General features: G+C 35.9%; 1 protein-coding gene across 1 annotated transcript in view; it reads left to right on the forward strand.

Moving 5' to 3' along the window:
* The window catches only part of DMD (dystrophin), a 4487195-nt gene that overhangs the window by 1865838 nt on the left and 2607852 nt on the right, over positions 1 to 13505 (forward strand). The window contains exon 26 of the mRNA XM_053707599.1: positions 12011 to 12181. Within this exon, the coding sequence (XP_053563574.1) occupies positions 12011 to 12181 (171 nt within the window). The remainder of the gene's footprint in view (positions 1 to 12010; positions 12182 to 13505) is intronic.

Here is a 13505-nt window from a genome sequence, read left to right on the forward strand (position 1 = left end):
GTCGTCATCGGATGAAGATAGAAGATGCCGCTTGGAAGAAGATGGTTGCCGGTCCGGATCTACTCTTCTGCCCGGATAGGATGAAGACTTTGGAGCCTCTTCTGGACCTCTTCAGCCGTCGCTTGATAGAAGACTTCAGCCGGATGATGGATGTCTAGCCCCCGCTTGGGCTTGGATGAAGATTTCGGAGCCTGGAATGATCGGTGATACCTGGCATGGTGAAGACAAGGTAGGAAGATCTTCAGGGGCTTAGTGTTAGGTTTATTTAAGGGGGGTTTGGGTTAGATTAGGGGGTGGGTTGTAATGTTGGGGGGGGTATTGTATGGGTTTTTTTACAGGCAAAAGAGCTGAATTCTTTGGGGCATGCCCCGCAAAGGCCCCTTTTAAGGGCTGGTAAGGTAAAAGAGCTTTGAACTTTTGTAATTTAGAATAGGGTAGGGCATTTTTTTTATTTTGGGGGTCTTTGTTATTTTATTAGGGGGCTTTGAGTAGGTGTAATGAGTTTAAAATTGTTGTAATTTTTTTTCTAATGTTTGTAAATATTTTTTTATTTTTTGTAACTTAGTTCTTTTTTATTTTTTGTACTTTAGTTAGTTTATTTAATTGTAGATAATTGTAGGTATTTTATTTAATTAATTTATTGATAGTGTAGTGTTAGGTTTAATTGTAACTTAGGTTAGGATTTATTTTACAGGTAATTTTGTAATTATTTTAACTAGGTAACTATTAAATAGTTATTAACTATTTAATAGCTATTGTACCTGGTTAAAATAATTGCAAAGTTGCCTGTAAAATAAATATTAATCCTAAAATAGCTACAATATAATTATAATTTATATTGTAGCTATATTAGGGTTTATTTTACAGGTAAGTATTTAGCTTTAAATAGGAATAATTTATTTAATAAGAGTTAATTTATTTCGTTAGATTTAAATTATATTTAATTTAGGGGGGTGTTAGGGTTAAAGTTAGACTTAGCTTTAGGGGTTAATAAATTTATTAGAGTAGCGGTGAGCTCCTGTCGGCAGATTAGGGGTTAATACTTGAAGTTAGGTGTCAGCAATGTTAGGGAGGGCAGATTAGGGGTTAATACTATTTATTATAGGGTTATTGAGGCGGGAGTGAGGCGGATTAGGGGTTAATACATTTATTATAGTAGCGCTCAGGTCCGGTCGGCAGATTAGGGGTTAATAAGTGTAGTTAGGTGGAGGCGACGTTGGGGGCGGCAGATTAGGGGTTAATAAATATAATATAGGGGTCGGCGATGTTAGGGCAGCAGATTAGGGGTACATAGGGATAATGTAGGTGGCGGGGGTGTACGGAGCGGCAGATTAGGGGTTAAAAATAATATGCAGGGGTCAGCGATAGAGGGGGCGGCAGATTAGGGGTTAATAAGTGTAAGGTTAGGGGTGTTTAGACTCGGGGTACATGTTAGAGTGTTAGGTGCAGTCGTAGGAAGTGTTTCCCCATAGGAAACAATGGGGCTGCGTTAGGAGCTGAACGCAGCTTTTTTGCAGGTGTTAGGTTTTTTTTTCAGCTCAAACAGCCCCATTGTTTTCTATGGGGGAATCGTGCACGAGCACGTTTTTGAAGCTGGCCGCATCCGTAAGCACCGCTGGTATTGAGAGTTGCAGTGGCGTTAAATTATGCTCTACGCTCCCTTTTTGGAGCCTAACGCACTGAAAACCCAGCCATTCTGTGAACTCTAAATACCAGCGGTATTTAAAAGGTGCGGGGGAAAAAAAGCATGCGTAGCTAACGCACCCCTTTGGCCGCCAAACTCTAAATCTAGCCGTATATTAGTTAAAATCAATTTGAATTTCGCTCTCTCTCTGTGACCTCATACGTTTATTAATGAATTTAGCCCAATGTGAGTATTTGAAATTTGAATGATAATTGTCACCTAAGCGAGAGAGATTTCTTTCATCAGATTGTAGCCACTAGGAGGAGCTTTATATCATTACCACTTACAGTGATCCTCAGTCATTTTCTTTTGGGTCCTTGATAAGTGAACAAGCCGCAGCGCTTCTTTGTGCCGCCTAAGAGACTTCTTCTAAAAAGGGATGTTCTCTCTCAAGGTCCTTTCTTTTATCAAGATCTTAAAACTCTGAATTTGAATGCTTAGTGCCGACTCAAAGAGAATTTTCTGACAGACATTGACTCCTTGATTCAGGCTAGGTAACCTGTTACAAGACATATAAGATCTGGAAAACATTTTTTTTTTACATGCAGTTCTCATAAACATTATTGCTGGAATTTGTTTACAATTCCTAAAGTTCTTGAGTTCCTGCGGAAGGGTCTGGGTGGTTTGTCAGCCAGTTTCCTGAAGGGTCAGATTTCACCTCTTTCTGTTTTGTTTCATAAGAAAATTGCTAAAAATACAGCCTTAATTTGTAAAGCATATTTGGAAACACTGTAAAGCAGGGAAAAACTGCTCATTTTACTAGATCAGTTGACATTTCTTGAACTTTTCATAATGAGGCTTCTATTGATCAGTATTGTAACGCAGCTACTTAGTCTTCTTTGCACATTTTTCAAAGTTTTATCACTTTCATGTGTGTGTTTCTTGTTTTTAAGGTGGCAGCTGTACTTGTTTTGCTTTTCTTTTGCCTCGCTTTATCTTTCCTGTTTTTCTGTCTTCCTCATTTACTTGACTATATGTATGACTGAGTATCATGGGAAGTAGGAGGGATTTAAATTTCTGAGGTGCTGGGGTATTTTTTGCCTCCTCCAAGTGGTCAGGTGGGGGATTATCAACTTCTGGAATCTCGCCATCATTAAAGAAATTAAATTGATAGTCTAGTCCAAAATAACCTTGCATGATTCAGATAGGGCATGTAATTTTAAACAACTTTCCAATTTACTTTTATCACCAATTTTGCTTTTTTTCTCTTGGTATTGTTAGATGAAAGCTAAACCTCAGAGGCTCATATGCTATTTTCTAAGCCCTTGAGGCCGCCTCTTATCTGTATGCATTTTGACAGTTTTTCACAACTAGAGGGCATTAATTCATGTGTGTCATAGAGATAACATTGTGCTCATGCACGTGAAGTTACCTCAGAGTCAGCACTGACTGGCTAAAATGCAAGTCTGTCAAAAGAACTTAAATAAGTGGACAGTTGGCCCTTGATTTTTGTGCGGTATGGAGCTTAACACACCATAACACACAGCACAAGGAGGCTTTTCAGTAAATTGTAATGGCAGCGCTATGGAGAGTGCAATAATGCACATTTTATCCTGTTTAGCACAAAAAATCATAATCTAGGTGATTGTCAGCAGGGGTTTTCCTTTTTTTTTTTCTTCTTTTGCAATATTTCTTTCTTTTTTTTTTAAACGTCTTCATAAATGCCTAATATAATCCAGCCTGAATCTACATTTGACACCAGTTATAGCTTTGCCATTGTTATTGAGCTAAGGGTAGCAGGGAGAGAGAAAATAACTGATTTAAAGAGTGATCTTCAAAATGTATCCATTACAGATCTCTACATAAACATTTAGACATAGAAAATTGGTTAACTAAAATGCTGCTATTTAAACTGTCAACATGCTGATTTAGACTACTCAGACACTGTGCTTATTTGGAGGTAGCTCAAAGAACACATCAGACTGACCTTCAATGCTGGGGTCCCTAAGCAGAGGCCAGAACATGCCATGATATAACTCATTAATAGTATATAACACAGCAATATACCTCTGTCTCCAGAACCTGACCCTGGCTGCTTAGCCTCCTGTATTTTCTGCTGTATAACTGTGCAGCTGACATGAACATTTTAATGTTGCTGTTTTCAATGTAAACATGGTCCTTTTTAGTAAATCCTTTAGAAAAGCAGAATATTAAAAAAGTGCAATGGAGCTGGAAAATTCCATGAGGTGTACAAGAGATACAAGTAATAATGAAAATAATCTTTCCTCATGACATTTTCATGACAAACAAGCAAGAAGATTACTTATGGGTGGAGAGAGGTTTGTTGAAGGTATATATTTGTATATTCCTAGAGTTATAAGTAGTATGGTACACAAGCATGATGTAGCATTTTTCGACTTTTAATACGTTGAGTTATTGTGTTAAAATGAGCCTGCCCTAGCGAGTGCGGGTCCTAAACATTGTATGGGGACCCTAAGCAGAAAAAAAATATGTCAAAGAAAAGGGAGAATGCACTATGCCACACATACATAAAGAGATATACACACACAGATACACATACACACATACAAACACACACACATACACACACAGATACACATACACACATACAAACACACACACATACACACACAGATACACATACACAGATACACATACACACATACAAACACACACACAGATACACATACACACATACACAGATACACATACACACATACAAACACACACACATACACACAGATACATAAACACACACAGATACACATACACATATACAAACACACACACATACACACACAGATACATAAACACACATAGATACACATACACACAAATAAACACACACACATACACACACAGATACATAAACACACACAGATACACATACACACATACAAACACACACACATACACACACAGATACATAAACACACACAGATACACATACACACATACAAACACACACACACACATACACACACAGATACGTAAACACACACAGATACACATACACACAAATAAACACACACATACACACAGATACATAAACACACACAGATACACATACACACACACACATACACACACAGATACATACAGAAATACACACACACAGATTAACATGGACAGTTACACACAAACATTTATATACAGATACATACACACACAAATGTATGCACATGCACAGATACATACACAAATACACACACACATACACAAACAGATGAACATTCACTGTTACACACACACATATACACAGACACATATACATACATACATATACATACACACACATACACATGCACATATACACACATATTCACACACAGATACATACAGATACATACACACACATGCACACACATGCACATACACACACATATATTCACACACAGATACATACAGATACATACACACACATGCACATGCACACACACACACATTTTCACACACATGCACATATACCCACACATATACATACACACACATGCATATATACACAGAGAGATACATACACACACACATGCACACACACATATTCACACACAGATGCACACACACAGATACATACACACACATGCACATATACACACAGAGATACATACACACACATGCACATATGCACACAGAGATACATACAGATACATACACACACATGCACATATACACACACACATATTCACACACAGATGCACACACATAGATATATACAGATACATACACAAACATATACACACAGAGATACATACAGATACATACACACATGCACATATACACACAGAGATACATACAGATGCATACACACACATGCACATATACACACACACACATATTCACACACAGATACATACAGATACATACACACACATGCACATATACACACAGAAATACATACAGATACATACACACACATGCACATATACACACACACACAGATGCACACACACAGATACATACAGATACATACACACACATGCACATATACACACAGAGATACATACAGATACATACACACACATGCACATATACACACACACACACATATTCACACACAGATGCACACACACAGATACACACTCAAACATACACACACAGGTACATCACAATCTGGAAGACCTGCACTAATTACTAGGCTATCAACAAAATTACCCTGAAGAATAACATGCTGCAACAGCATTTATAAAAACTAGATTAAGGATTACATTAGATATTAATTGCTCTGCAAAGACATTGCTCCAGACCCAGTCAGCCCACTACGGATGCTCATGCTGAGTAGGCAACATGCACCACGGCTTCTACTGTCTGCACCGCAGCTCTGGTCATCCTACATCTGCTCTATTCTCTTGCGCAAACTGTGGCCCTGCACAGGGAGAATAGGTTGTATGTGGGAGGCCCAAACTGCAATGCCTATTTAGAACATAATAATACAATTTAAAAAATAAAACATTTAGGGCCAGATTACAAGTGATGCTCTAACAGTTTCGCATGAGCAAAATGGGTTCATCATGGGTGTTTGAGTGCATCGGATGTAGCGCTCATATTAAAAGTTGAAAGTAAACTCTGATGCTTGAGTTTAGTCATGATTTATGCTAGAATGATTACCGCGTCCTCAGAGCTCTGGTTAACTGTTTCACAAAACAATAAAGTGTCACAAAACACATCAAAAATATATGTAAAAGTACAGTTACACTCATGTTAACACTATCTAATAAAAAATATTTTTTTTAAAATTGCACAAATAAGTTATAAGGGCTCAAAAATATGAGTTATTGGGTGTTAGAAAAAAAAGGCAGGCAAAGGGCATGTCTAAAGATGTATATGTATGTGTGTGTATGTGTATATATATATATATATATATATATATGTACATATGTATTTATGTGTGTATATATGTTTTTATTTGTGTATATATGTTTTTATGTGTATATATGTATTTACAGACATACAGCGCCTTCCAAAAGTATTCACCCCACTTAGCATTTTCCCTTTTTTGTTGCATTACAACCTGGAATTAAAATGGATTTTTTTTGGATTTTATGTAATGGACATACACAAAATAGTCCAAATTGGTGAAGTGACATGAAAAAAATAAAAGACTTAAAAGTGGTACGTTCATATGTATTCACTCCCTTGCTATGAAGCCCCTAAATAAGTGCAACCAATTACCTTTAGAAGTCACATAATTAGTTAAATAAAGTCCACCTGTGTGAAATCTAAGTGTCACATGATCTCAAAGGCCCCAGAGTCTGCAACATTACAGAGCAAGGGGCACCACCAAGCAAGTGGAACCATAAAGACCAAGGAGCTCTCCAAACAGGTCAAGGGCAAAGTTGGGGATAAGTACAGATCAGGATTGGGTTATAAAAAAATATCTGAAACGTTGAACATACCACGGAGCAACATTAAATCCATTATTAAAAAATGGAAAGAATATGGCACCACAACAAACCTGCCAAAGGAGGGCTGCCCACCAAAACTCGCGGACCAGGCGAGGGCATTAATGAAAGAGGCAACAAAGAGAACAAAGATAACCATGAAGGAGCTGCAAAGCTCCACAGCGGAGATTGGAGTATCTGTCCATAGGACCACTTTAAGTTGTGCACTCCACAGAGCTGGGCTTTACGCACGAATGGACAGAAAAAAACATTACTTAAAGAAAAAAATAAGCAATCACGTTTGCTATTTGCCAAAAGGCATGTGGGAAACTCCTCAAACATATGGAAGAAGGTACTCTGGTCAGATGAGACTAAAATTAAGCTTCTTGGAAAACGCAATACCTCTCATCACCCCATGAACACCATCATTTTTCAGTGTCAGGGACTGGGAAACTAGTCAGAATTGAAGGAATTATGGATGGTGCTAGATACAGGGAAATTTGTGAGGCAAACCTGTTTCAGTCTTCCAGAGATATGAGACTGGGGCGGAGGTTCACCTTCCAACAGGACAATGACCCTAGGCATACTGGTAAAGCAATACTCGAGTAATTTAAGGGGAAACATTTAAATGTCTTGGAATGGTCTAGCCGAAGCCCAGACCTCAATGCAATTAAGAATCTGTTGTATGACTTAAAGATTGTTTTACACCAGCTGAACCCATCCAACTTGAGGGGGCTGGAGCAGTTTTGTCTTGAAGAATGGGCAAAAATCCCAGTGGCTAGATGTGCCAAGCTTATAGAGACGTACCCCAAGAGATTTGCAGCTGTAATTACTGAAAAAGTTGGCTCTACAAAGTATTGACTTTGGGGGTGAATAGTTATGCACGCTCAATTTTATATCACAATAAAAAAATATTTTGCATCTTCAAAGTGGTAGGCATACTGTGTAAATCAAAGGATACAAACCCCCAAAAAATCCATTCTAATTCCAGGTTGTAATGCAACAAAATAGGGAAAATGCCAAGGGAGGTAAATACTTTTGAAAGGCACTGTATATACACATATAATCACATAAATACATATGAATACATATCTGCACATAGATGTTCTAATTATTTTTAAATAGATATTCCTATTTATTTCTGTATATATCTATACCTATTTATAATCATCTTTATATATATAGGTATAGATATATATTTTACCAAAAAACATCAGATATATGTAGAAATATGTATTTATGAATAAATAGAACATATTTAGCTATGTGAAGAACATTGGAATGTGAAATATTCATATTTTCATGTCAGGTTAGCGCATTTGAGAATATGCAATCAGGTTTGCTCATGAGAAGGATGTTAGTTTTTCCCCTCACTTTTTTGCTCTATTGGCTAACACCATTGTGATATTCCAAGTTCAGCTTTTTGCACGCATTGGGTTAGCGCTCAAGTGAAAACTTTCTGCTTTCAACTTGTAATACGAGTGCTACCCCACATGCTCAAAAGCTTACTTCTAGCAGAGTTAGCGCACACTCGGGAGTGTTTAATACCACTCCACTTGTAATCTGGCCCTTAGTATTTATTTTGTCAGCAAGTTCCTGAAGTGCTTTGTATTTGTAAAACCCTATAAACTGTACTAGTCAAATTCAAGACATTTAGTTTGTATCTAGATATTCTGCAATCCAGTGCTTAAAGAGACAGTATACTGTAAAATTTCTCTCATTGAATGTGTTCAAAATTATCATTTTAGACAGGAAGGTATTGGCGCTAAAAGCTAAGGTTTAGTGATCTATAAACATATGAGATAATCGCAAAGGTTATATATATATATATAAATATATATATAATATTTTTATATATATAACCTTTGAGATTATATCATATGTTTATAGATCACTAAACCTTAGCTTTTAGCGCCAATACCTTCCTGTCTATTTGTTCTATCCCCCCTGGGGTCATTTTGAGAGGGGCCCCAATCGTAATTGGCATTAGGATGAAATTAGCGCTAATTCTCTCCTATCACAAAATTATCATTTTACCTGCTGGAGGATATTAAAATGTTTGCAAACAGCTCTTTATCTTTAGTTTTTCATTTAAATAGCTTATTTTGCCTGTTAAAACCACCACGTATACTGAAAATATGAATATGGTTGCATTGTCTGTAAAAATGTTATGTAAACAGGAGATAACCACATAAAATAACCTCCCAGTAAGAGAGTCCGAAAGAAAGATATTTTTGTATCTTAAATAGTTGTTTTTACTTATCAGATCATCCATCCTTAATTATCATTTTCATATGTAACTATTATAATTTGTGTATAGAAAGAAACAGCATGATGAGGTCTGCTCTTTGTGCAGACTAAGCCCATTTAAATGGGCACATCCTTGAGAATGGATTGAACAAAACCAGTTATTTCAAATATAAAAATATACATGAAGAAAATATTTCACAAACATTTAATACTCTTCAGTAAGCATATTGAGTCATTTGGTACAGATTAAAGGTGTCATTTGAATTGCTGCTAAATGCTATTATATATTAATAAATTGGCTTTAGCATTCGTTTAACAAAGCAAATTAGTACCTAATGACCAGTCAATCTACAGAACATTTTGCAAATAATTTAAATTGTCACAATTAAAAAAAAAAATATATATTAAAAGTGTATTATTAAAGAAAATGTATTAATCATTCATATTTTGTCTTCCCCTGAATTTAAAGCATAACAGAAAATTATTTATTCAGAAGGAAAGCTTTTATCAAACATAAAAAAAAAATTATAATAAACATTTCAGTGGCTCCATCTGAAGATCCTTAAAGTATGATGCATATTTTTATCTCCATTATTATTCCTTTTATGTTTTGAAAAAAAAAAGAAAAGAAACTGAATAAATGTGATGGGTAAATGCACTTGTCTGAAGCAGCAGTTGTCCTTCATAAAGATTGTTTCTGAAAACAATATTTTAACCATTTGCCTGACAGTGAGGGTTGCAATTAATCATAGCCCTTTCTGAAAACCAGTTCCTTATACATACAGCATAGTAGACAACAGCAATTAAAGGAACAGTCTACTCTAAAAATGGTATTGTTTCAAAAGATTGGTAACACCTTTACTACCCATTCTCCAGCTTTGAATAACCAATATTGTTCTATTAATATAACATATAAAACCCTAAATATTGGCCCCTGCAGGCTGCCTTTGTCTCTGTATATTTTATAAGCTTTTCACAGCAAGACAGAGCTAGTTAAAGGGACAGTAAAATTAAACTTTCATGATTCAGATAGGGCATGCAATTTTAAACAACTTTCCAGTTCACTTTTATAATCACATTTGCTTAGTTTTTTGTTTTTTTTGGGGTATTCTAAGTTGAAAGCTAAACCTAGCTATGCTGTTATGCTAATTTCTAAGCCCTCGAAGGCCGCCCATTATCTCAATGTATTTTGACAGTTTTTCACAGCTAGAAGGTGTTAGGTTATGTGTGCCATATAGATAACATTGTGCTCATGCCCGTGGAGTTATAAGAGGACACTTAGATTGGCTGAATTGCAAGTCTGTCAAAAGAACTGAAATAAGGGGCAGTCTGCTGAAACTTAGATACAAGGTAATCACAGAGGTAAAAAGTATATTAATATAACCGTGTTGGCTATGCAAAACTGGGGAATGACTAATAAAGGGATTATCTATCTTTTCAAACAATACCAATTCTTGAGTAGACTGTCCCTTTAATGTGTAACATGTAGATAGCACTGTGCTCATTCCTGTGGAGTTACAAATGAGACTGCGCTATTTGGCTAAAATGCAACTCGTAAACAGCCCTGAAATAAGGGGGCATTCTGCAGAGACTTAGAAACAAGGTAATCACAGAGGTAAAACGTATATTAATATAACTGTGCTGGGTACACAAAACTGGGGAATGGGTAATAAATGAATTATCTATCTTTTTTTTAAAATCACAATTTAGGAGTAGACTGACCCTGTAATGTATTTCAAAAGATCTGCATACAAAATAAAGCCTTTTAAAAGGTTGTTTTGTTAGCAAGTTTGCACTGTTTTGCAGTCCTGTTTATGCTTTTGAGTATACTATATACAGTATGTTATCTCCTTTGTTGTGGCCAATATGAGAGATATAAAAGAGCGTCTGCACTGATCAAACAATTACATTGTCATACCATACAACGTTTTCGAGGGGGTTTCTGGGACTGGGAGATGAGGGGAAACTTGTGGGCCCATGGAAACTTTGTGGGCGGAGTCTCAATCAGAGTGCTACAGCCATGAGTGTGGTGTGATATTGATACAGCTGGGATGTGGGCAGGTAGAGCAGTGTGGGTGCAGTTTTATGGTAGAGCTAAATAAGTCCCTGGTTTTGCTCTAGAAACAGGGGCATTTGCCCGGCTGAAGGGGAAAGAGTCATAAGTATGGGGAATACCTCCAAACCTGTTATAATACTGTAAAATGTGAAACAGCTGGGAGCTCTACTTTGCAAAATGCTGCAAGGTCACAATCCTGTATTCTGCAGAATGCATTCCAGCCTCTCTAGGTGCAGTGGGGGAAAACACAGAGTTAAATTGGGGAAGGAGCAACAAAATAAATAATGACAACACATATTAAACATTTTAGGTAGAAATACAATATGAGTTTTAATAACCCTTTAAATATGGTTTGCTCTACTTATTCTTTAAGACTATTTACTTCAGAGGGATTACAGTTTACATTTAACTAACTATAGTCCCATGACTGCTATTCTCTTGCTTACACACATTAAATTCTTGTAGTGGCTTTTGTATTCACAATGTCAGCTTAGGTTTGCTATTACTTAAAACGAATACTCAAAGTAGTCTGGCTTCCCACTTCACACAGTCCATACTTGGACAGAATTCCTGGCCAGTAATCTAAACTTTACATTTAGAGATGCTGAATATTATCACTGCTGTCTTTGTGCACAGACATTTTTATTGTATATCTTTATTGTTTATCCTTTTTTTATGTAGGCCTACGTGAAACAAGAAGCTCTAAAACGTGGCTTAGATAAGACAGTGAGTATACGAAAAGATTTGTCAGAGATGCAAGAATGGATTCAACAAGCTGAGGAAGAGTATTTGGAAAGAGATTTTGAATACAAAACACCAGACGAATTGCAAAAAGCACTTGAAGAGCTCAAGGTATTTTACCATTATTTGTTTATTTATTTATTATTATTATTTTTGTTTTTTTATACTTCTATTATTTTGAAATGCATTTTATTCACAAATAAGGTATTTTTTTGTAGTGGAGTTTTCATATCTACTTTAAGCATAGTTACAGACTATTGTTTCACTTGCAATAATCAGATTATCTCTGCCATCTGTGGCTTTAATAAGGAATGTCTCTCCAATAAATTGTTCCTAGCGATACCTAGCAACCAGGTAAAAGCTTGCTAACTGCAGGTGATGCTTTTGTGAGGCTTTAGCCAAAAGTCACTTTTTATAGACCTTCATTTGTACACAGGTCAATAATTATGAACTGTAGATAAAGGTAAGTGATTAGTTATGCTTATTAGTATGCTTAATTTATTTTATTATTTTATATATTTTTTTTATATAGCAGTAGTGGGACATTTTAAATAATTATCAGGCTATAACTATTCAAATTACTCATGAAACATCAGCTATGTTGGGAATTTAGCTTCTTTTGAAATCCAAACAATAAAAGCTTGAATAAATGAAAAGAACACTAGAATGCTAGAATGCACTACTAATTAGATTTATAGAGATTTTAGTTACACAGCCAGAGGAGAGAATCCCCAACACTGCAAAACTTCACATTGCTTCAAATATTTCACATTGCAATAATATATATATATATATATATATATATATATATATATATATATATATATATATATATATATATATATATATATACACACACACAAAGACTGATACTCTCTTGAAAACATGCAGCATTATTAAAAGCAAAAATGTCAAGTTAGTTGCATTTGGCCAAACTATTTAAGTCAGGACCCCATCAGGGTCTCTTTCCTCCTGGTTTCCTACCTACAGTTGGTGAGTATACAGCTGGCAGCTGTATAGATGTCTGTGAGTATTCAGAACTGTGAGTTTTACTGTGACCCGGGCCGGATTTACATCTCAGGTGACTGTAGGCACAAAAACCTGAAGCGCCCCCCACCCCCCCCAAAAAAAAGTGGAAAAAAATGAGGACTTTTTTTTTATTATTATTTAGGACAACTAAAAATAAATATCAGATGTAAAATTACATTTTCCCTTTTATGGAGATACACACACCAATTGCAATATTTGTTGTAATGGAAGCAACACCAAAAATCAATATTCACTTGACTCAAATGGCCATACAATTTATATTATGTATAACAAAAACAAATCATGTTAAACATTTAATGCAAAATATTTTAAAGAAAACCCTATTTAAAGGGACATAAACACACAGAAGTGTGTTAGCCTCTTGCAAAAGAGTTAAACACATAGT

This window comes from Bombina bombina, chromosome 3 (assembly GCF_027579735.1).
Source record: "Bombina bombina isolate aBomBom1 chromosome 3, aBomBom1.pri, whole genome shotgun sequence".
Lineage (NCBI taxonomy): Eukaryota > Metazoa > Chordata > Amphibia > Anura > Bombinatoridae > Bombina > Bombina bombina.